We start from the raw sequence: 24,732 nt of genomic DNA, 5'->3' as shown, positions 1-24,732 counted from the left end.
ATTCTGCCAAAGGGAGGTATGTTACCCAATCATCTTGTAAATGCGTAATATAACACCTGAGGTACTGTTCTAATGTTTGATTTAATCGTTCGGTTAACCCATTGGTTTGTGGGTGGAATGCTGTGGAGTATCGTGTGTCAATCTTGAGTGACTTACAGAGTGATCTCCAGAAAGCGGAGGTGAATTGAGTACCCCTGTCAGTTATAATGGTGGATGGTAAACCATGTAGGCGAACAATAGCTCTAATGAATGCTTTTGCTGTTATAAAGGCACTAGGAAGAGCCTTTAAAGGTGTGAAGTGAGCTAATTTGGTTAATTGATCCACTACAACAAATATTGTATTATAATGTTGTGACTCTGGTAAATCAACAATGAAGTCCATGGATATGGTACTCCATGGTCTATCAGGAATCGGCAGTGACGTCAGGTAACCTATAGGTTTTCTATGCTCAGCCTTGTTTCTGGCACAGACATCACAGCCTATGACGTAGTCAGAAATAGTCTTTTCCATATGAGGCCACCAAAAGTTCCTTTTAGTTAACTCAATGGTCTTTTGGATTCCTGTATGTCCAGATAATACATTGTCATGGGTGTTGTTCAATATGAGTTGTCGTTGAGACTCAGGAATGAATAATCTTCCATTATGGTAAAATAATCCTGTAGTTGAATCCTTAACGCACTCTGGTGGTATTGAAGTCTCATCTTTCAGAGCTGATAATATTTCAGTCTCTAAACCAGTGAGTGCTCCCAAAAATTTTTCTTCTGGTATAATTGGTGTTGAGATGTGTTGTGGCAAACTGGAATCAAACTGTCTTGATAAAGCGTCAGCTTTCGCATTTGCACTTCCTGGTCGGTATGTTATTAAAAAATTGAACCGATCCATAAAAAGTGCCCATCTTACTTGACGGGAAGAAAGTGTCTTGTTAGTCCTTAAGTATTCTAGGTTCTTATGATCGGTATAAATCAGAAAGGGTTCTTTAGTTCCTTCTAAAAGGTGTCGCCAATATTCTAGTGAACGTTTTATAGCTAGTAACTCTTTGTCACCAATAGAATAATTACTTTCTGCTGGTAAGAAAGTCTTTGAATAGAAAGCAATGGGATGAATCAGTTTGGTGTCCCTGTTCTGTTGTGATAATACTGCTCCAATTCCAGAATTGGAAGCATCTACTTCCAATATGAATGCTTGATTGTAGTCTGGTAAAGTTAAAACTGGTGCTGAGGTGAAAAGCTCTTTTAGCTTAGTAAAAGCTTCTTGGGACTCTTTTGTCCAACAGAATTTATGATTGCTACTAGTTAGTTGAGATAGTGGTTTTACAACTGAGGAAAACCCTTTGATAAATTTCCTGTAAAAATTTGCAAACCCCAGAAACCTCTGGAGTGAGCGTGTGGTAGTGGGTTTTGGCCATTCTATAATAGCCTGAATTTTTTGTTGATCCATCTCAATCTTGTTGGGTTTTAGAATATAACCCAGGAATTTTATTTCTGATGTATGAAAGATACATTTTTCTAACTTAGCGTATAACTTATTTTGTCTAAGTCTAGTTAAAACCCAACGAACGTGTTTCTCATGTTCAGCCATATTTTTTGAATATATTAAGATATCATCCAAATAGATTATGACGCAAACATCTGTGAGATCGTGGAATATCTCATTTATGAAATGCTGGAAGGTTGCCGGAGCATTGCATAGTCCGAAGGGCATAACGTTATATTGGAACAATCCGTATCTGGTGCGGAAAGCAGTCTTCCACTCATCACCCTTCTTGATACGGATTAGATTATAAGCTCCTTTTAAATCCAGTTTTGAAAATACAGTGGCCCCAGTAAGTCTTTCTAGTAACTCAGGGATTAAAGGGAGTGGATATCGGTTCTTTACTGTGATCTTATTTAGAGCTCTGTAGTCGATAATTGGACGTAAAGTTCCATCTTTGTTTTTTACAAAGAATATCCCAGCCGCTGCTGGAGAGGTTGAATGAGTAATGAAACCCTTTCTCAGATTATCATCCAAGTAGGTACGTAAATGTTGGAGCTCATTTTGGTTCATTGGATAAATTTTGCCATGAGGTATTTGTGATCCTGGAATAATGTCAATGGGGCAGTCAAATGCTCTATGTGGAGGCAAATTTTCAGCTTCTTTCAAATCGAATACGTCTGCCAGATCCTGATATACACATGGAATACCCTGCTCCATAGTAACTATAGAACAGTGAGGATAACAAGTCTTAGTACAATAGATTGAGTTTAGGTTTACTGTGTTTTGTGTCCAATCTATTTCAGGATTATGAATAACTAACCATGTATAACCTAGGATGACTGAGTGCTGTGCTATAGGTATAATATCAAAAGTTACATATTCAGTGTGTGCCTTGGATGTGGTTATTAAAAGTGGTATGGTGTGATGAGTGATTGGTCCATTCTGAATGAATGTACCATCAATTAACTTCACAAAAACTGGGTTTGTTTTGCACACAGTGGGTATTTTATTCTTTTTTACATAATCAGTGTCAATATAATTTCCAGTCGCCCCAGAATCTATTAGTCCTTCAGTCTGTAGGTTGTCTTGATCCCACTGTAAGGAAAGGGGAATAGTTAGATGTTGTGTCTTAGAGGTGTTATATATTTGTTTTATAGATTCTGTCTTACCCTTTCTTTGTTTTGATAGTAATGGACATTCACTAACAGAGTGCTCCTTATGTGCACAATATAAACAGAGATTTGCCAATCTTCGTCTTATCTTTTCTTCTGAGGTAAGTGGACCCCTTATAGTTCCTATTTCCATAGGTATAGGGTTAGATAAAGTCTTTTCTTGTGATGTAAGTGAGGGATAAGTGCGTCTAGAAAGTGTCTCATAAACTGATTTTTCTACCTTGCGCTCTCTTAGACGTCTGTCCAGAGTAATGCAGACTTTTATGAGAGCTGATAATGTCTCAGGCATTTCTATTCGTGAGAGCTCATCTTTTAAGCTCTCAGATAATCCCAGCCTGAACTGATTTCTGAGGCTGACCTCATTCCATTTGGAGTCTGAAGCCCACATCTGAAAGTCAGTGATAAACTCTTCTACGGTTCTTTTGCCCTGTTTAAGAGCTCGCAGTTTGGTCTCTGCGTTAATCTGTGTGTTAGTGTCCTCATATAGGATAGACATAGCAGAGAAAAAATCCTGCAATGAATCCATTACAGGATCGTTTGTTTCATACAGCCTATTGGCCCATGTTCTAGGTTCCCCTAGTAAGTAAGATATAGTAGTGCAAACTTTTATTCTCTCACTATGGTAAGTCCTAGGTCTAAAAGTAAATAACAAATTGCATGCATTTTTGAAATCTCTGAAAACTGATCGTTTACCAGAAAAAGGAGTAGGAGGCTGAATTTGAGGTTCAGGAGTAGCCTGCTCCTTAGGGGTTAAACATTCCTTTAGTAAGGCTTTTAAAGCTGTATTCTCTGCTTGCACCTCTGTTAAGCCACGTGCAAGGTAATCCAACTTTTGATGTATGTTAGAGAATTCATTCTGAATCTCTTGTGGTTCCATGGCTTAAAGAGTAAACAAACAGATATTTGGGCCTGTTAATACTGTAATATTCCTGACCAATATAAAATTGGTTTTGTTGCTCTTGTGTTTTAAGTCTCAGCAAAATGGTTATATTTACTAAGATCATAAACTGTGAGCTAATTAGTAACAAATACAGTAATGAATGACACTGGAAAAGAAACAACGTGTGTTTATTATAACACAGGTTTCCTATGAGCAGTGTTAGAATAGCTGTCTCAAGTTTCGGCTTAATGACTTGGTTAGAGGTATAATGTTCAGCAGGAATAATCACTTCAACAAGTTGTAACAGGTGTTTCAATAGTATCGCAAACAAACTTCACACACTCTCACTGGAATAAAATATTTACAAGTCCCACACATTCATTCACATCCTTTTGGAAGCATATATGAATAACTGGTTGTTCAGTCACAGGTTTGTACGAATAGTGCTTACGAGTTCTTAGAGGATTTATCGGCATATAATCTTACCACTTCAGTCTCTAAGTAAGCGATCACAGTACCTTTGTCTTGGGAGGAATATACCTGATGAGAAAAGATCCGGAGGTTTGTTTGTCCCACAGCGTGTGGAGAAGTGAGAAGCCGGTGAGAGTGTGACTTACTTCCGGTTGCGGTAACGATGATCCGATACACAGCTGATGCTGGAATTTTACACAGAGCTAAATATTGCGGCTGCAAAAAATACTGAATAGCTGAATGTGATAAAGGTTTGAATTGAATAAACCTCTAGGAGTATAACCTAGTAAAGGTTATAACAAGCTGAATAATTCAAAGGTTAAATAAACAGAGACCTGGTCTTTAGAACTATGAATATAAAGCTAAACTCTTAACAGAGCAGGCTTAAACAAAGTACATCAATTAACAGGCAGTTTGAATATGGCAATGTGAGGTTTAAATAGGGTTTGGCTGTTGGTAGGAGGGATCAGTCCTTAAAGGTATATTACATAGCGCCTGCGTGGCCACGCAGGACCTGGTATGCAGATCTAGTGGACATGTCGTCCTGTCCACCATGGTCTCTGCCTCTGAGACCATGGTGGAGATTGAACGCTTGATTCTATGAAAGCGTGGATTCTCGGAATCAGTGATTGATACCTTAATACAGGCTAGGAAACCTGTTACCAGGAAAATTTACCATAAAATATGGCGTAAATACTTATATTGGTGCGAATCCAAGAGTTACTCATGGAGTAAGGTTAGGATTCCTAGGATATTGTCTTTTCTACAAGAGGGTTTAGAAAAGGGTTTATCTGCTAGTTCGTTAAAGGGACAGATTTCAGCTCTGTCTATCCTTTTACACAAACGTCTGGCAGAAGTTCCAGACGTTCAGGCTTTTTGTCAGGCTTTGGCTAGGATTAAGCCTGTGTTTAAGACTGTTGCTCCGCCGTGGAGCTTAAACTTAGTTCTGAACGTTCTGCAAGGTGTTCCGTTTGAACCCCTTCATTCCATCGATATCAAGCTGTTATCTTGGAAAGTTCTGTTTTTAATGGCTATTTCCTCGGCTCGAAGAGTCTCTGAATTATCAGCCTTACATTGTGATTCTCCTTATCTGATTTTTCATTCAGACAAGGTAGTTCTGCGTACTAAACCTGGGTTCTTACCTAAGGTAGTCACTAACAAGAATATCAATCAAGAGATTGTTGTTCCATCATTGTGCCCTAACCCTTCTTCAAAGAAGGAACGACTTTTGCACAATCTGGACGTCGTCCTTGCCCTGAAATTTTATTTGCAGGCAACTAAAGATTTTCGTCAAACTTCTTCCCTGTTTGTCGTTTATTCTGGACAGAGGAGAGGTCAAAAAGCTTCGGCTACCTCTCTCTCTTTTTGGCTTCGTAGCATAATACGTTTAGCCTATGAGACTGCTGGACAGCAGCCTCCTGAAAGGATTACAGCTCATTCTACTAGAGCTGTGGCTTCCACTTGGGCTTTTAAGAATGAGGCCTCTGTTGAACAGATTTGCAAGGCTGCAACTTGGTTTTCACTTCACACTTTTTCAAAATTTTACAAATTTGACACTTTTGCTTCTTCGGAGGCTGTTTTTGGGAGAAAGGTTCTACAGGCAGTGGTTCCTTCCGTGTAAAGATCCTGCCTGTCCCTCCCGTCATCCGTGTACTTTTAGCTTTGGTATTGGTATCCCATAAGTAATGGATGACCCGTGGACTGACTACACTTAACAGGAGAAAATATAATTTATGCTTACCTGATAAATTCATTTCTCCTGTAGTGTAGTCAGTCCACGGCCCGCCCTGTTTTTACGGCAGGTCTAAATTTTAATTAAACTCCAGTCACCACTGCACCCTATAGTTTCTCCTTTCTCGTATGGTTTCGGTCGAATGACTGGATATGACGTAGAGGGGAGGAGCTATATAGCAGCTCCTGTTAGGGAGGAGTTATAATCCCATAAGTAATGGATGACCCGTGGACTGACTACACTACAGGAGAAATGAATTTATCAGGTAAGCATAAATTATATTTTTTACTGTGCACAAAGCATATAGTAGTGAACGTTTTCGGGCCGTAGCCCGTCCTCAGACATACAAAGTACACATTACTTATCACCCTCTTAAGTGCTACCATTACATCCCCAAGTGTAGACGCTCTGACGAATCTGGAAACAGAACAGCGCCACTGCGCATGTGCACACAGGACAACCAGTCTCCCTTTGGGCCAACGTGAAAAGCAAAATTAAAAACACATAAGTATAGTACAGCACATACACGGTTTGCATAAATACAGAGGAGTGATGTAATACAAACAAAAAGCAAAAGAGGAGATATACAGTTAGATCATTCTTTCTGCATGATAGTTCCAACACCTAAGTGGATTTACACACTTTATGCCCAAACCGAGCAATCCATTAAGTCAAAAGTATCATGCAGAATCAATGCAGTGGTCACTACAATACCACAGTCAGATTGTAACGTACATGAATGAAGTGGGAATCCCAGTGATATGTATGCACCATAAGTATGTAGACATCGACCATTATCTACTGTTGATACTTTATATGGAGGGCATATAACAAGGCACATCTAATAATCTAAGGGGTTTCTAACCAAGCTAGATCATAAAGCGTAGCATAACATAAACACATTATGGTGCAATCCTACCTAACATACATACATAAAAGAAAGAAGACATAACCAACTGATTATGTAAAAATGGGCACGCTCACTTCCTAAAATACTGCTTGTGCATTAGGGACCACACACCACAGGTTTTAAATATTTAAGGGTACAAACCCAATCACAAAAATTAAATTAAGCAATAACAAGGAAATAAAGACTAGCTACATACACCCTATAATGGAAAAGGCCTACAGAAAGCAATGGAGATAAAAATTGGTATTTAGGCCCCTAGGTACCAGGGTCTCCAGAGTGAAAATCCATTTGGATTCCCTCTGATGGAGAGTCTTTGCCCTGTTACCACCCCACATTGGTGCTGGAACATGGTCAATAATCATGTATCTCAAATCAGAGACACTATGATTATGCAATAAAAAATGCTGTGCCACCGGCTGTTCAGAGCTACCAGTGCGGAGAGCGGTACGTATGGCCGACCTATGGTTGGCCATAGGTACCCGTAGGTCTTCCTGGGTCTTACCCACGTAAGACATCCCTTAGGGACAATGTATCATGTATACTAAGTTTGTATTGGTGCATGTGACCCTGTAATTAATATCAAACCATTTTTTTGTCCAGGGATATACAAAGAAATTTCCCTGGGACAACCCATTACAGGTCACACAACCACTACACCTGTAGCACCCATTCTTCTCTGAGCCCAACCCGGTTCTGTTGGTATAACTATGTTTATTGTCAGTTCGTAATCTGTCAAGAAAATTTTCATGGATATGGAATCTATCAGAGTTCCCAAGAAGGGAACCCTTGTCTGTGGAATTAGTGAACTCTTTTCTATATTCACCTTCCACCCGTGAGTCCTCAGAAAGGACAGAACCATGTCTGTATGAGACTTTGTCAGATGGTAAGACGACGCCTGGATCAGAATATCATCTAGATAAGCCACCACTGCAATAAGATCTGCTAGAATGGACCCTAGAACCTTCGTGAAGATCCTGGGTGCTGTGGTCAACCCGAAGGGAAGAGCCACGGACTGAAGGCAAACCTTAGGAACTGATGCTGATCCTTGTAGATAGGAATATGAAGGTATGCATCCTTCAAGTCCACGGTAGTCATATATTGACCCTCCTGGATCAATGGTAGAATTGTTCGAATAGTCTCCATCTTGAAGGATGGGACTCTGAGAAACTTGTTTAGACTCTTGAGATCTAAAATGGGTCTAAACGTTCCCTCTTTTTTGGGAACCACGAAAAGATTTGAGTAAAACCCTTGCCCCTGTTCCAGTATTGGAACGGGATGAATTACTCCCATGGTAGAGAGGTCTTTTACACAATGTAAGAATGCCTCTCTTTTTGTCTGGTCTACTGACAATCGTGAAAGAAGAAACCTCCCCCTTGGTAGAGAATTTTTGAATTCCAGTTGATACCCTTGGGACACGATTTCCAGTGTCCAGGGGTCCTGAACATCTCTTATCCAAGCCTGGGTAAAGAGAGAAATTCTGCCCCCTACTAGATCTGGTCCCAGATCAGGGGGCTGCCCCTTCATGCTCTCTTGGGAGCAGCAGTGGGCTTCTTGGGTTGTTTACCTTTGTTCCAAGCCTGGTTGGGTCTCCAGACGGCCTTGGCTTGAGCAAAATTCCCTTCCTGTTTAGCGGAAGAAGAAGCGAGGACTCCTTTGAAGTTCCGAAAGGAACGAAAATTATTTTGTTTACCCCTCATTTTAGCTACTTTATCCTGAGGTAGGAGATGACCCTTACCTCCCGTAATGTCAGAAATTATTTCTTTCAAGTCAGACCCGAATAGGGTTTTCCCTTTGAAAGGAATAGCCAAAAGCTTTGACTTAGATGACACATCAGCAGACCAAGACTTTAACCATAACGCTCTACGCGCTAAAATGGGAAATCCGGCATTCTTAGCCGCCAACTTGGCAATCTGAAAGGCGGCGTCCGTAATAAAATAATTAGCCAGCTTAAGAGCCTTAATTCTATCTAAAATTTCCTCTAAAGGAGTCTCAGCCTTAAGAGACTCTTCTAAGGCGTCAAACCAGAAGGCCGCCGCAGTTGTAACTGGCACAATGCAGGCCGTAGGTTGTCAAAGAAAACCCTAATGAATAAAAAACTTCTTTAGAAGACCCTTCAATTTTTTATCCATAGGGTCTTTGAAAGCACAACTGTCCTCAATAGGAATAGTAGTACGCTTAGCCAGGGTAGATATAGCTCCCTCCACCTTAGGGACTGTTTGCCAAGAGTCCCGGATGGTGTCAGCTATGGGATACATTTTCTTAAAATTAGGAGAAGGTGAGAATGGGATACCCGGTCTTTCCCATTCCCGCGTAATCATTTCCGAGATTCTCTTAGGAACCGGAAAGACATCAGAGTAAGCAGGCACCTCTAAATATTTGTCCATCTTACACAATTTCTCTGGTGGAACCACAATAGAGTCACAGTCATCCAGAGTCGCTAAAACCTCCCGAAGTAACAGGCAGAAGTTACCTGACCCCCAATTTAGATCCCTGTGAGGGTACCTCGGAAATAGCCATCAAAGCATCAGAAGTCACAGGAATCAGAGTGGCCTCTGTCCTGCTGCGTTTGCCCTGCAACACTGGCAACTTAGATAAAACCTCTGTAAGGGTAGATGACATAACTGCAGCCATATCCTGCAGAGTAAATGAAGTGGACGCGGTTGAAGAACACGGCGTCGCTTGGGTGGGCGTTAAAGGTTGTGACGCTTGGGGAGAAAGTCGCAGCATACCCTGATTCTCATCCTTAGACATATTTGCATTAAAGAAAATCTGTTCTTTACGTTGTAAGGCCCTTTCAGTACATGAGGGACAAAAAGTAAGAGGGGGTTCCACATTGGCATCTAAACACATAGAACATGTACTTTCCTGAAGTTCAGACATGTTAAATAGACTAGCAATAGCAATAATAGTCGTTCTTTACTTGATATATTGAACTCTGAAGTCAAATTACATAGCCAAAAATTTTGAACTAAAAAAAGTGTACTGCGCCTTTAAATAATAAAAGCGCAACAATTTTTCTGCAATCAGTCAAAACAAATTTTGCAACAATAAAAAGTGCCCTTATGTGCCCAAATTAACTTAACAATATTGCTCCGTTTTTGGAAAAATTATATATCAATTTTTGTCAACTTTAATCAAATTTTTAACACACTTCAGGCCCCTGCACCTCGCTACAGCTCTGCTGCGGCGCCTACCTGCCCCCGGATCACACTGATCCTCCAGAAGAAGCACTCCTAAGTCTCTCTGTACCCAACAAGTGCAAACTGACTTAGGCCCCACCGGAGCCTCAGGACCCTGCTGCCAATCCGAAAGAATGCTGCGCGGCTGAGCACTCGAAATTAGGCCCCGCCCACCGTGGGCGTAACTCGAGCCGTACTGAGACCCGCATGGGACGACAAAATAACATGTCCAATTTTATACTAAAAAACGCCATGTGTCCCTCTTATACACACACTTTACATAATAAAAGTGCAACAGCATTGAATATCGATCTCTGTCAAACCAGTTATGAAGCCATAATAGCGACAGCCCTGAAGTAGCAAACCGCATCTCCCAGCGTCAGCCCACACAGTATATTTAAAGTGAAACACCAAACACACTATTAAATAATCAAAATAAAAGGGAATTCCAGGTACACCATTTCTCCTATAGTGCATACTGATTACCCCTCCCCAGTTAGGGAATAATGTCAGCCTGTTCTGATGTAACAAGTCTGCCCAGAAACAAAAGACTGAACATACCTCAATGCTGCTTGTAGCATGACACAGTTCCCCACACTGAAGATGTTTCTTTACACTACCTTCAACTGCTCTGTGCAGAACCAGCAGGATCTTAGATAACGTTTGCCAAGATCATCAACATCAGGGCAGAAAAAAAGATGTCTCCACTCCTCTTGGGAAGCAATAAACTGACGATTTCTCCCTGAGAAAAATAGTACTCACTGGCACCATTTTAAAATAAAAAAAACTTCTAGATTGAAGAATCTAAACTAACACCTCACTTTACCTCTTCCTATCACTAACACAGGCAAAGAGAATGACTGGAGTGGGAGGGAAGGGAGGAGCTATATATACAGCTCTGCTGTGGTGCTCTTTGCCACTTCCTGCTGACCAGGAGGCGTAATCCCATAAGTGAGGATGAAATCTGCAGACTCGTCATATCTTGTAAAAGAAATTATAATTTATGTTGAGTAACATATCCCTTTAAGTATGTTTCGCAATGTAATCATTAAAGGAACAGTGAAGTAAAAAAAAAAAAATCATCTTTTGATAGAACATGCAATTTTAAGCAAATTTGCAATTTACATCTATTAAAAGGTAAATAAAACAGGTTGAGATCTGTGCATATTCTAAAAGGGCAAATTAATTAAAAAATACTTCAATGAAACAAGTGATAGGAGCACCAGGCAGACATAGTGGTAAAGTAAAACATAACTTTTATTCAGCTCAAAGCAGCTTACAGCAAACTGTAGTAAAATCCATGTTTCTCAACTATAGCACAGCATAGTGTATCAAGGGTAGCGTTCCAGCTTAGGCGTTTCAGCAATCTCCGTAATCATAGCCTCCTGCCTGGTGCTCCTATCACTTGTTTAATTGAATTATACTGAGTGGGGAGAAGTGAGCACAGACACCGGGAGTGAAGTCAGACCCAAGAGGAGGAATTTGTTTTTGCCTAACTGACAACCAAGTACATTGCGAGAGAGAGAGGGAGACAGAACACACCGACCTAGGTGTGACGTCATCAGCTGTTGCCCTTGGTCGAGGAAGGGAGCAGAAAGAGGTCGGAAGAGGCTAGTATTCTGCAACACAGAACATGTCATTAAGCGGATTGCCATCCGGACGGCTCCTGAGGACCGACCAAGTGGGAGAGAGGTATTGCACCGTAACACAATACAGCTGACAGGTAAGACCGGGAACTTTATTTTGAACTGTGTACAGAATTTTGTCTCCATTTAGTGGTTATACACGCTCTCTCATAGGTTCAATACAATGTGCCTATAAGCAAACAAGAGCAATGTTGAACTGGAAGTGAATTGTTGTCATTTATAACTAGCAGTCAAAATAGCTGCAGTTTTTGAAACGAAGGTTAACTGTTCTTTTTGCAAAATTATACAAGCAATTGTGCTAAAAGCTGATTTATATGGTGCTGAGATTTTGTTTTGTTACATGAATGTAATTAAAAAATAGTTTGCATAAAAAAATTGTTTTAAAATTGCTGGCAAGTATTTTAAAATAATTTTCAAAAATAAGCAAAATGAATTACATAGCTAAGCTGCCTGGAGCAGCCAACTCCACCCCCCCCATCAATGTTTAGACACAGGCATTGTATTTCAACTGAATTCACAGCTAATAGGCATGCTCCAGCAGATAATCCCAATGCACTTTTTAATTTTACCAAAACCACAATAGATATTGATACAACCATAGAAGGAAAAAGTGTGTGGGGGGTTAGAGCTGTACAATTCGGAAACTTAAAAGAAAGGGTTAAGGGCGAGGCACTGCAGTATAAATTTGCAGGTAAAATAATTAAAGTACATATTATTATATTTTGTCTCTATCCCAACTTGTTGTATGTCCCTTTAAGAAATTTGCTTTTTCTCTTGGTATCTTATGTTGAACAGTAAATCTAGGTAGGCTATGGCAGCAGTGTGCAACAATGTATGACACTGTTACAATGTTGCAATACACTAGTGCCATATAGTACTAAAAGCATGTGCATGCTCCCAAGACCCTATGAGCCTATATATATTTACTCTTCAAAAAAGGATACCAAGAAAACAAGGCAAAATTGATAATACAAACAAATTAGTGATTATGTTCATAAATCTGATTTTTTTTTTTACTAAAGGAAAAACACTATATGCAAATTTGGTGATTTTCTGCTTCTTTTCCCAATCCATTAGAAGAACTTCCATTTGATTTGGTGAAACTGCTCGATTATGTATAAGATATAACAGAAAAAATAGTTTGTCACAAAAAACAATAAATAAACTGGGTTTTCAGTCATTTCAATGGGTTAACAAAAATATTCCCAGAACTTCATAGGAGCAAAAAGTGAATTGACGGCTAATTCACTCATCAATAATGTTTATGTTCAAATCTAAGTCATGTACACGTTTCATAGTTCAAACCAGCAATTTGAATAAATTGTTTTCATTAACAGGAGAACTGATCATGTGCAAAAACATTTCCTTGGGAAATAAAACAGGCAAAAAGCTGATCAAAACACACACCTTTTTCCCACACAAATTGATTTTTATTTCACAGTGTCCTTTAATAATCCATAAGGTGATTTGGAGAAAAGATCTCAAATATTGTCATGTGTATCACAGTGTGACTTGTCACCTATGTCCCTACAATGTGAGTAACAATGTAAACTACAACAGAAGCCCAAAGTAGATTCTAAGCCAACCTAAAAATAAACCTAAAACACAACAAATGTATAGATTTTTCTTTCTGCTTTTAATGAACATATTTTTAAACTACTATTTACTAGAAAATTGGAGAACAAAAAGTTATGTATGTGTCGGCCACTCGGCAACTGTAGAATGTTTTTGAAAAATGGTAGATTATTTAATGGGATTTAAAGATGTTTATGTACTTTGCATTGTCATATGTTTTCAACACTATATAACACTAGTATATATCCTTGTGTTAGTAACACTTGTGGGTTTTTCATAGGTTTGGTACCACAATTTCTATATATTTCTGTGAACTAACATTATGCAAGTTATAGGAGTGTCCCTGTGCCACAAATATATGTTTGTGATAAATTTCTTGATACAGGGCTTTTCAATGGTATGAGTTTTAAACCCTCAAAGCAAAAGCCATGCAAGACAATTTGCACAGAACATCAGGAATATTTGAATGGGTTGTTGTCACAAAACGTACCAGATAGCTAGACTGACTATACCTAGTACAAATAGAAATAATACAGTATGAGCCCTGTATGTAAAGTCACAGGTTAATTTGCATACTAGGGAATGACTACTCAGATCAAGAATTGTCATATTAAATTAGAAAAATCCTTTACTTTCCCACAGTACAAAAACTATTGCAAGATTTCAAAAAAGTTTATCCAAACTCAATTTTATATCTGATCTATATAAACTCAGTCCTTAGATTTTCATTAGGACTGTGCTCTTTGATCTTTAACCTATAACAGCTGCATTATGATATTGGGCATACAGAGGAAAAACTGAGCCCTAATATAGTCTGTCACCATTAATTAATTTTATTTTCCCAGTGATAATAATTTTATTATTATTTATTATTATTATCAGGTATTTGTAGAGCGCCAACAGATTCCGCAGCGCTGTAAACATAGTCGGTGTACAGGATAGCTTTTGTAGGGGTCAAGTGGGTAGAGGGCCCTGCCGAGAGTTTCACTGTTGTAGTCGGCTCTTATGAAGCGATCTGTAAACAGCTGGGCCCATAGGCTTACAATCTAAGGGGTTCAATGGGAAAGCAATGGCGTTAGGAAAGGTTAGTGTTGGTTGTATGCATCCCTGAATAGTAGAGTTTTTAGGGAGTGCTTGAAGCTGTTAAAACTCGGGGAGAGTCTTATGGAGCGAGGCAGGGAATTTCACAAGATGGGGGCCAGTCTGGAGAAGTCCTGTAAACGTGAATGTGAGGAAGTAACAAGAGAGGAGGAGATCCTGAGCTGATCGAAGGGGACGGGAGGGAGAGTATCTAGAGACAAGTTCTGAGATGTAGGGGGAGCAGTGCAGTTGAGAGCTTTATATGTCAGGGTGAGGATTTTATGTTTAATCCTAGAGGCAAGAGGAAGCCAGTGAAGGGATTGGCAGAGAGGTGCAGCAGATGAAGAGCGACGAGTAAGGAAGATGAGCCTGGCAGAGGCATTCATAATGGATTGTAAAGGAGCTATGCGGCAGCTAGGTAGACCAGAGAGGACGGAATTGCAGTAGTCGAGGTGGGAAAGGATGAGAGAGTGGATTAAAATCTTGGTTGTATCTTGTGTAAGGAAATGTCTAATTTTAGCAATGTTTTTAAGGTGGAAGCGGCAGGCTTTAGCCAAGGACTGGATGTGAGGAGTGAAGGAAAGATCTGAGTCAAGTGTGACCCCAAGACATCAGGCGAGCGGGGTAGGGGTAATGATGGAATTATCAACAGTTATAGAAATTTTGGGGGTGGAGACATTGGAAGAAGGGGGAAAATAAGGAGTTCAGTTTTGAAGAGATTTAGCTTAAGGTAGTGAGAGGACATCCAAGATGAGATGTGAGAAAGACAGTTAGTGACACGGGTTAGTAAGGAAGGAGGTAGGTCTGGTGCAGAGAGGTAGATTTGGGTGTCATCAGCATACAAATGGTATTGAAACCCATGGGACTTTATTAAGGAACGTAGTGACGACGTGTAGATTGAGAAGAGAAGGGGACCAAGGACAGAGCCTTGAGGTACCCCAACAGAAAGTGGTAACGGGGCAGAGGATGCTCCGGAGAAGGCTACACTAAATGTACGGTTAGTCAGATAGGAAGAGAACCACGAGAGAGCTGTGTCACAGATGCCGAAGGATTGGAGGGTTTGAAGCAGAAGAGGGTGGTCAACAGTGTCAAAGGCTGCAGACAGGTCAAGGAGGATAAGCAGAGAGAAGTGGCCTTTGGATTTTGCTGTAAGTAGGTCATTGGTAACCTTGACAATTGCTGTCTCTGTAGAGTGATGGGAACGAAATCCAGATTGCAGTGGGTCAAGAAGAGAGTTTAGTGTAAGGAAATGGGATAGACGTGCGTAAACTAGCTTTTCGAGGAGCTTTGAGGCAAGAGGGAGTAGGGAAATAGGGCGGTAATTGGAAGGGGAGATTGGATCAAGGGAAGGTTTTTTGAGGATAGGTGTGACCAGTGCATGTTTTAGAGATGAGGGAAATATACCAGTGCTGAGGGAGAGGTTGAAAATGTGTGTGAGTATGGGGATGAGGGTAGAAGAGAGGGAGGGGAGTAGCTGTGAGGGGATGGGGTCGAGGGGACAGGTAGTGAGGTGGGAGGACAGTATAAGGGCAGAAACTTCATCCTCATTAACAGGGGCAAAAGAGCTGCGTTTTTGGATATTTGGGTTTTGGGTGATCGTGAGCTTTTGAGGGGGTGGGAGATTGGAAGTATGTTGAGAGCTGATTTCACTTCTGATGGAGTCAATTTTGTTGTTGAAGTGGCTTGCAAAATCTTGAGCTGAGAGAGAGGTTGTGTTAGGAGGTGGGGGTGGGCGGAGAAGAGTGTTGAACGTGTTGAACAGACGTTTAGGGTTAGAGGAAAGAGTAGAGATGAGATTAGAAAAATATTGTTGCTTATAAAGATTAAGGGCAGAATAGTAGGAGTTCAGGATGAACTTGTAGTGAAGAAAGTCAGCTGAACTCCGAGATTTCCTCCAATGTCGCTCAGCAGTACGGGAGCATCTGCGTAGGTATCGTGTCAGAGGAGTATGCCAGACCTGAGGATGAGAGTGTGGTTTCTGAGCTAAGGTTGGAGGGGCCAGAGTGTCAATGACCAATGTAAGGGTGGAATTATACTGGCAGATAGATTGGTCAGGGCAGGAAAAGGAGTTGAAGGATGAGAGGAGAGGTTTGAGAGAGCTAGCGAGCTGATGCAGATCTAGTGACTTAGTGCTTCTGTGAAGTTTGGTGTGAGGGGTAGAGGGAGGGGGAGTTGTAGGTAGGGAAGTGATGTTGCAAGTTAGGAGATGATGGTCAGAGAGAGGAAAAGGGGAGTTTGTTAAATTTGAAAGAGTGCATCAATAGGTGAATATCAGATCAAGGGAATGACCATCTTTGTGAGTGGGAGAGTCAGTCCATTGTGACAGGCCGAAAGAGGAAGTCAGTTGAAGAAGTTGTATTGCAGAGGAGGCATTGGGATTGTCAAGAGGGATGTTAAAGTCGCCAAGAATGAGGGCAGGGGTGTCTGAGGAAAGGAACTAAGGAAGCCAGGCAGCAAAGTGATCTAAAAATTGATTTGGGGAGCCAGGGGGGCGGTATATGACTGCAACACGTATAGAGAGGGGAGAGAATAACCGAATCATGTGTGCTTCAAATGAAGAAAATGTGAGTGAAGAGAAGGGCTGTATTTGTTGGAAGGTGCAACGAGAGGAAAGTAAAATACCGACACCACCTCCTTGTCTATTGCCAGACCTAGGAGTGTGGCTGAAATGGAGACCCCCATGTGACAGTGCAGCAGTGGATGCTGTTTCTGAAGCAGAGAGACAGGTTTTTGTAAGAGCCAGAAGGTTAAGAGAGTGGGAGATAAAGAGATCATGGATAGAAGTGAGCTTGTTGCAAACAGAGCGAGAGTTCCAGAGTGCACAAGTGAAGGGGGAGGGGTTTTTAGATGTAAGAGGAATGCGAATAAGGTTATCAGAGTTTAGTTTATGAAGTCTATTGAAAGGCACACAAGGATGTGAAAGGTTAGGAGTTTGTGAGGGACCAGGATTAGGGGAGATGTCGCCAGCAGCTAGTATGAGCAAGAGGGAGAGTGACATGAGATGAGGAGCAGATTTGCAGTAATGAGACTGTTGTTTGGCTGAAGTGCAGGGGGGAGAGAGAGTATTTAGGAATAAGTAGAGTTCATGAGTACAAAAGTAAGGTGAGTTTAAGAGAGATGGGCTAATGAACAGTGCAGGTGGAGAGGGGAGAAGGAGTAAGTGAGTAATGTAGTTTGTTATAGAGACAAGAGGTAGCAAAAAGGAATATGAAGCTATTGAGCATTATTCTGAAAGTGGGAACCAAGTAAACACATAAGACACAGTGTTACAGCAGCACTTGCAAAAGGATACAATGAGATACATAAAACATAGTATTACAAGAGTACTTGCCTTGTGTCTTGCCCCTTGCCCAATCCTTGTTGAATTCTTGTATAATTCTTAAAAATTATTGCCTCACTTATAAAATGTTCACTTGGAAAATGTGAACATTTGCTATTGTTAAAAAGTACACAGCCCTGTAAGCAGTGCACATCCCCAACTAGTCTGAAATATATACAGGTAGGGCAGTCAGCTGAGTCCACTAAATTTACTTAATTGCTAATCAAAGACAGTTGGTAAGGCCAATTGGAATGTTAGAGTCTGGTCAGGGTAAGATGAGTTAAGTAAACAGACAATAAAATTTGGAAGGGGTTAAAACTGTGACATAAGAAAACTATACATTTTAGAGTTATAGCAAGTATTGATAAGGAGTGAGCATCACATGGCAATTAACTAGACATTAGAATTGAGACATTGGGAAAAATCATTACAAAAAATGCAGGACTTAATTTTAACAGCCTAAATTCAATTGCTCAATATATATATATATACACACAGAGACTTGGTGTAAAATGACAGAAAAGCAGGGAATAGCAAGATTTCAGTGCAGGGCCTTAATTCACGTACCAAAAAGAGAGACTTGGTGTAAAATGACAGAAAAGCAGGGAATAGCAAGATTTCAGTGCAGGGCCTTAATTCACGTACCAAAAAGAGAGACTTGGTGTAAAATTACAGAAAAGCAGGGAATAGCAAGATTTCAGTGCAGGGCCTTAATTCACGTACCAAAAAGAGAGACTTGGTGTAAAATTACAGAAAAGCAGGGAATAGCAAGATTTCAGTGCAGGGCCTTAATTCACGTACCAAAAAGAGAGACTTGGTGTAAAATGACAGAAAAGCAGGGAATAGCAAGATTTCAGTGCAGGGCCTTAATTCACGTACCAAAAAGAGAGACTTGGTGTAAAATGACAGAAAAGCAGGGAATAGCAAGATTTCAGTGCAGGGCCTTAATTCACGTACCAAAAAGAGAGACTTGGTGTAAAATTACAGAAAAGCAGGGAATAGCAAGATTTCAGTGCAGGGCCTTAATTCACGTACCAAAAAGAGAGACTTGGTGTAAAATTACAGAAAAGCAGGGAATAGCAAGATTTCAGTGCAGGGCCTTAATTCACGTACCAAAAAGAGAGACTTGGTGTAAAATGACAGAAAAGCAGGGAATAGCAAGATTTCAGTGCAGGGCCTTAATTCACATACCTGAAAGCAGAAGAGACAGTAGGTTAATTCAGCATTCCTTAGCAGATGTCAGTAGGCAGTTTGATAGTTAGTAACCAGCAGTGTGGAGAGTATTGAGTGTAATTCTTGCATAATTCTTAAAAATTATTGCCTCACTTATAAAATGTTCACTTTGAAAATGTGAACATATGCTATTGTTAAAAAGTACACAGCCCTGTAAGCAGTGCACCCGGTGCAGATAATTTATAATTTTCCTTTCCTGCCTTCCCCATCTTTAAACCTTTTAGCACCAGCAACTGACTCTTCAGCGAGAACTTCACTTCCAGTATTAAATTCATACTGCATTGCATCTGCAAAGCTGGAGGCCTCAAAAGTGCTATAGTAGGCCGAAGTCCTGTCAGCGAGCATACACTTCGGAGGAAAGGTTGAGATCTTTTCTGCTAACTCAATGGCGGACTGAAGACCTGAAAGAAAATGTAAAAGTTTATCTTGGACAGAAATTTAGTTTTATCTCATGAGTTATTCAAATAAATACATTAATAAAAAACAGGTTATTTTTCAAACTGTCAACAGTTACAGGGATTTAACACGTAAAGAAGAGAAGAAACCAGTGGCACTACTCGAATGATGATTAACCCCTTAATTCAAAATAAAGTATACGTACTTAATCGTTTAATTTATGTAATAAGAGACTTGGGTGTAATGTAGTAAAGAAACACTTGAACAATTAACAAAAAAGGCTGAACCAACCTTTTTTTGAGAAAGACTACATATATTGCACACACTGGGTTATATAACTAAGATACTGCGCACAGAGGGAATATTGTATAGAATATCAAAACCTCTAAGTGCAGATGGAGCTAGAATTTTGACAAAATCGGAAACATCAATAAAATGTAACCTTTATTAAGAGCATAGTTAAAATTGGAAAACACACATTAAAAACACACTTGGGAGCCAAACTTTTATTACTGAAATTACATAGATGAGGGCTGGATATAGTGTATAGGTTCCTTGCCAACAGTATAATGAAAACTAACACTCCTTATAGGAGCTTATAAATGATAAAACCCACTGTAGTGAGTGAATTATCTATTGTAGGAGAGGGACTATAGCCGTTTATTCACCAGATAGGTAATAGTAAATAAATAAAAGTCAAATACCATAAAGCTGGTAAATATGTGATGTGCCCGTATTGCGTATACGCTGGGAATAGCACTTGGCCAAAATTAACCAAGTATACTAGTAAATTGTAAAGTTCTTAAACATATGGTACTGTCCACTAATTAATTATATGGAATAGTAACCCATATCACTAATTTGATCTTACTAGTTCTGTTATGACACAAATTGCTTAGAATATGTTATAGGTGTAGACAGGGTCGTCATAGAAGATTATTTATTACCAATATTACATTTTTCTATAACCACAAGTGCTGCTTTATCGTAATAATTGCTTATCCTATTTATCAGAACAAGCAAATTGTATGAAGTAATCTGAATGTCTTAGTAATGATACACAGTTACCACTTTATTAATGTAACACACCATTGGTAACAGTTCTCTACCGTTACTTAACTGAATGTCAGACTTTAATATTGGGGTTCAACCTGGGGTATTTGTGACAGGTTTGTATTCGTACGTAGCTTCAATAAGCTCACAATGTGAGTCCTATTTTGCAGCCTGGATGTCTGTGAACACCCTGAGTTTTGATACTTTGTCGCAACTACTTATGTTGTAGCACAGAGTGTGCAAATTGTATAACACGTGCAAATAAAATCACCACGGCGGATTGATTAATACCAGTATTGACTGTTTGTATTACAAGAGGCAGTTTATGTATACTGCTGTGGAAATCGCTGTGTTAACCCTCAGTTGCACTTTCGGAACATAACATAATGACTGTTATCCAATCTCTCCGTTATTTCAATTGCAATACTAAATATGAACCTGTAATATGTATATTTGGATTTGATTGAACTGTGCTCCCATACACTTACAGTTTAGCTGTTGCTTTGAGACTGTTAAGTTAATAAAAGACGGTTAACACATTACCATTCATTTAATTATTTGCGCATTCACACATTGTAGCTATCAACGTGTTATTCATACAATGCTTACTGTGACTATATAAAGAAACTGCCATGTATGAAACGGAATTGTTCACATAAAAACGTTAAGTAATCCGTTATTTAGACCGTTGCTATCAGTGACGTGCAGTGACGTCAGAGGCTGGTGAGGCAGTGGCTAGGATACACCTTCATTCTTTAGATATCCTTTGTTGAAGAAATAGCAATGCACATGGGTGAGCCAATCACATGAGGTATCTATGTGCAGCCACCAATCAGCAGCTACTGAGCATATTTAGATATGATTTTCAACAAAGGACATCAAAAGAATGAAGACAATTAGATATTAGATGTAAATTGGAAAGTTATTTAAATTTGCATATGGGTTTCATAGGGGTTTCATGTCCCTTTAAATGGTGTCTTGGAAAACTGGTCAACTTAGTAAACATCTGATTTTAGTCTAAAAGGATTGTAACAGAAACTCTTGCCAGATAACACAATGCTTGCTCTGATTATGAGATCTAGAAATCCATGCCCATTAAAATATGTTTAAAACATACTTTTTACTTTAATAATGCAAATTATGCTTATAGATTCCTTCATTACATAAGGGATGAGAGTCAGAGGGGGAGGAAGAGAGACAGAGAGAGAAAGAGACCATGGGGGAGGAAGAGAGACAGAGCGAGAAAGAGACCATGGGGGAGAACAACACATAAGGAGAGAGATGGATAGATAGAGAGAGACACACACACACACACACACAAGGGGGGGGGGGGGACCACTGCATTTTAAAGTAATAAAACAGCAGAGCTACAGAGAGTTCAGAAAATTAGTCTATAATTTAGTGTGAAGTACAAAGGCAAGCTGCTAAGTTAGTGGGTGTAAAGTTTGAGTAAACAAAATACAAAAATGACCCTGCTGTAAAAGAGTAAACAAACACTAAACCACATTCATTAAATTATCATTTACACTAACAGAATCCCTTTCAGTAAAATCTTACTTTAATAAGAAGTGGATGAAACACTGCTCTCTGTGCCTCTTTTCCTGCTCTGTAAGGATTCAGGAAGTGACAGTGGCACATTCCACTGCACTTAGAGGGGAAGAACAGAACTCTCTTTTTCACTTTAGCAAAGCTAGCAGGTTCACAGGACAGCAACAAAATATATGAAAGTTGTTTTTTTCCGTTTTTGTTTTGTTTTATATGATTTAACATCCAGCCCCAACCCTGTGTTCCCCTTACTAATGCCTCTCGCTGGATTGGTTCAGCCCAAATAGGACTGCCTCAAATAAGCAGTTAATGGGACATGCAATGATCTTAACCACTTGCATCCAGTAGGTGGCGCAGAATGTTGTGTAATGGTGGGCAGACCTGCTTGTGCCTCTGCATTGCACAACATATAGCTGTGAGAAAAAAATTGCTGGGGAAAAAAAATTACAATTTTTTTTTTTAAAGCCAATAAAAAAAAATACATTTTTGCCCATATGAGAGGTGAAGCACTGCCTCACCTGCCTCTAGTGACTGCACATCACTGGTTGCTATGTATACTCCGCCAGTAGTGCTCTACACTCTGTGTTAAGTAAAATAAGGGAACCAATCATAGTGATATTAACTCGATGTGACTGGAATTGTACATATACTTTTATCCGTTTAAATTTGGTGTCAAGTAATACACGATTTGTAGTTACCGGGTCTGGTTATATAAATTTATTGTCCTACAACAAGAGTCACCACATTATTTAAATAAAAGTAGCACTGGATTGTGCATATATTTCAAGAGGTTTCAGCTCACGATCAAGTGATGCCCAGTCTGCGGCTGTTGAGAGTAGTCCAACAAATTTACAGCTCAGCTGTTTGTCTAAGCTCAGCGAGTCTGAGTTTGTTTGTGATCGTTAATATACGCTTATGATAGTGACAGCATAGACGGTGTTTAATGTACTGTGACGCTATGTGTCTCCCAATTACACTTAAAAGGGTAAGCGGCTAATCAAAGGTTTTATAAGGCTTTTATATCCCTGAACAAATGTACACCCTGTTAGCAAATACTTAATATACTTAGTAACGGTTAAGGTTAAGGAGGGAGGAAAGTATCCATCTAAAAGTAGCGATTCATTATACTAATCAGCCCTTCCAACCCTGTGACGAGTCGTACAACAACCAGCCCTTAAATTATCCAAGTTATAAACTATGGCTGCCTAAGGCATACTAAAAATACAGGAGCTCCAAGGACTCCTCACCAGTACCCTAGCGACCCTAACATGTTTCGCCTTGCGGCTTTATCAAAGAAAATGGGCTGAAACAATGGGCCCCATTTATCAAAGCTTCAACATTTAGACGATTAGTGGTTAGATTGTCTCTCTTTGTATCGGTGATCTTCTGCAGTACTATTTCTACACTGCCCCACTCGTGGGGCATGCAGAAATAGCCTGATCTTGCCACTGTCAGTGAGATCGCTGCAGAAAGAGCCCAGGACAGCAGCGCCGTACCCTGGTCCTTAAAGGGACATTAAAATATTTGAGATAGTAATATAAAATAATAAATCGTGTATATAAAAACAACTCTTCTATAATAAACTTTCATTATTTATTGTGTCCCCTTTTCATGTAATTCAATTCTGAAATTGTGAGCTTTTGAGGTTCTGTTAGAAATGCAAGGGCAGAACAATGTTTTATTCCACACAGCCATTGGCTACACACTCTACTGACCTATTTTTAACTGTCCATAATTGGCCACAGCAGAGAAGGTAACCTAAGTTAAAACATGGCAGCTCCAATTGTTTTATAGACACTTTTTTGCTGCATCAAAAGTATTGTTTATCTAATCTCTGCTGTGGCCAATAGATGGATGGATATAAATAAGCTTCTGCAATGATAAAAAAATCACTGTGTAGCATGCATGCAGAACCAGAAAAAATAAGTACCCAAAGGGGTCAGGCAGACCCCATATGGTAAGCTTCTAAGCCCTGTCTATCTCTTGGGGAATTTCTCCTTAAGAGTGATGAAGGTAGTCTGATACAGACACAAACCCTTAGCCCACTGTACAATATATATATATATATATATATATATACACACACACACACATACACACACACACTATGGTTCATATCTACCATCAAAATGTATGTTTGTGTGTTTAATTGTAGCTTCACAGTTAATGAAAATGAAAAATAAACCATACTGTAATTATTGCTAATCTCCAGCAGACACATTTTATGCTAACCTGATAAATTCATTTGTCATGGTGGTGAGAGTCCACAATCCATTACTCATGGGAATTATACTCCTGACCACTAGGAGGGGGTAAAGATCCCAAAACTACAAGAGCCCTTAAAACCTGAACGGTGCACACTTGAACTGTCGCCAGAAAAAAAACATATGGCTGGGGTCTCATGGACTCTCACCACCATGAAAGAAATTAATTTATCAGGTAAGCATAAATTATATTTTCTTTCATAAAGATGGTGAGAGTCCACAATCCATTGCTCCTAGGAAACTAATACCCAAGCAGTGGAGTCTACGAGTAATCTGGCTGAGACCAGACTTATTATATTATTCCAATTAAGGGCCAGATTATAAGTGGCACGTTAAGGGGTTTATGCACTCCTGTTGCAAGTTGAAAGCTGTGCACATTTTGTTAATGTAAGTAAATTGGAAAGTTGTTTAAAATTGCATGTTCTATCTGAATAATGAAAGTTTAATTTTGACTTGAGTGTCCCTTTAAAGGAACATTAAACACCTGGGTAAAATGGTTACTACTTGCTATACTATAGTTTTCCCTCATGTACCTGCAACTCTCTTTAAAGCTGTTCTCTTATTTTAACTGATTGCAGAATTTAACTGGTAAAGCTCTGCATTTTATACTGGGTGTCGCCATCTTGAAGCATCCTGTGATTAGAAGCAGTGCACTTTCACAGAGCTGCACCTTGCACTTCAGTTTAGCTCACATAATAGAGAGCTTAAACGTTACATTTTTGCAGTTTTTTTGCACAGTTTAACTTACATAAAAGTTCCAAGATGGCGGCTCCAGTGTGAAGTTGTAGAGATTCACTAAATGA

The 24,732-nt window shown here is 39.7% G+C and overlaps 1 protein-coding gene across 2 annotated transcripts in view; it reads right to left on the bottom strand.

Annotated features, from left to right (window-relative positions):
• Window positions 1-12,872: 12,872 nt before the first annotated feature.
• LOC128660735 (enoyl-CoA hydratase EchA19) overlaps window positions 12,873-24,732 on the bottom strand; it is a 175,932-nt gene continuing 164,072 nt past the window's right edge. For both annotated transcript variants that reach the window (XM_053714724.1, XM_053714725.1), the window contains exon 7: window positions 12,873-19,072. In XM_053714724.1, the coding sequence (XP_053570699.1) occupies window positions 18,852-19,072 (221 nt within the window). In that variant the 3' untranslated portion in view covers window positions 12,873-18,851. The remainder of the gene's footprint in view (window positions 19,073-24,732) is intronic.

Source organism: Bombina bombina, chromosome 5 (assembly GCF_027579735.1).
Source record: "Bombina bombina isolate aBomBom1 chromosome 5, aBomBom1.pri, whole genome shotgun sequence".
NCBI classification, from domain to species: domain Eukaryota; kingdom Metazoa; phylum Chordata; class Amphibia; order Anura; family Bombinatoridae; genus Bombina; species Bombina bombina.
The sequence above is the reverse complement of the archived record's forward strand: the minus strand, read 5'-3'. Positions and strand labels throughout refer to the sequence as shown.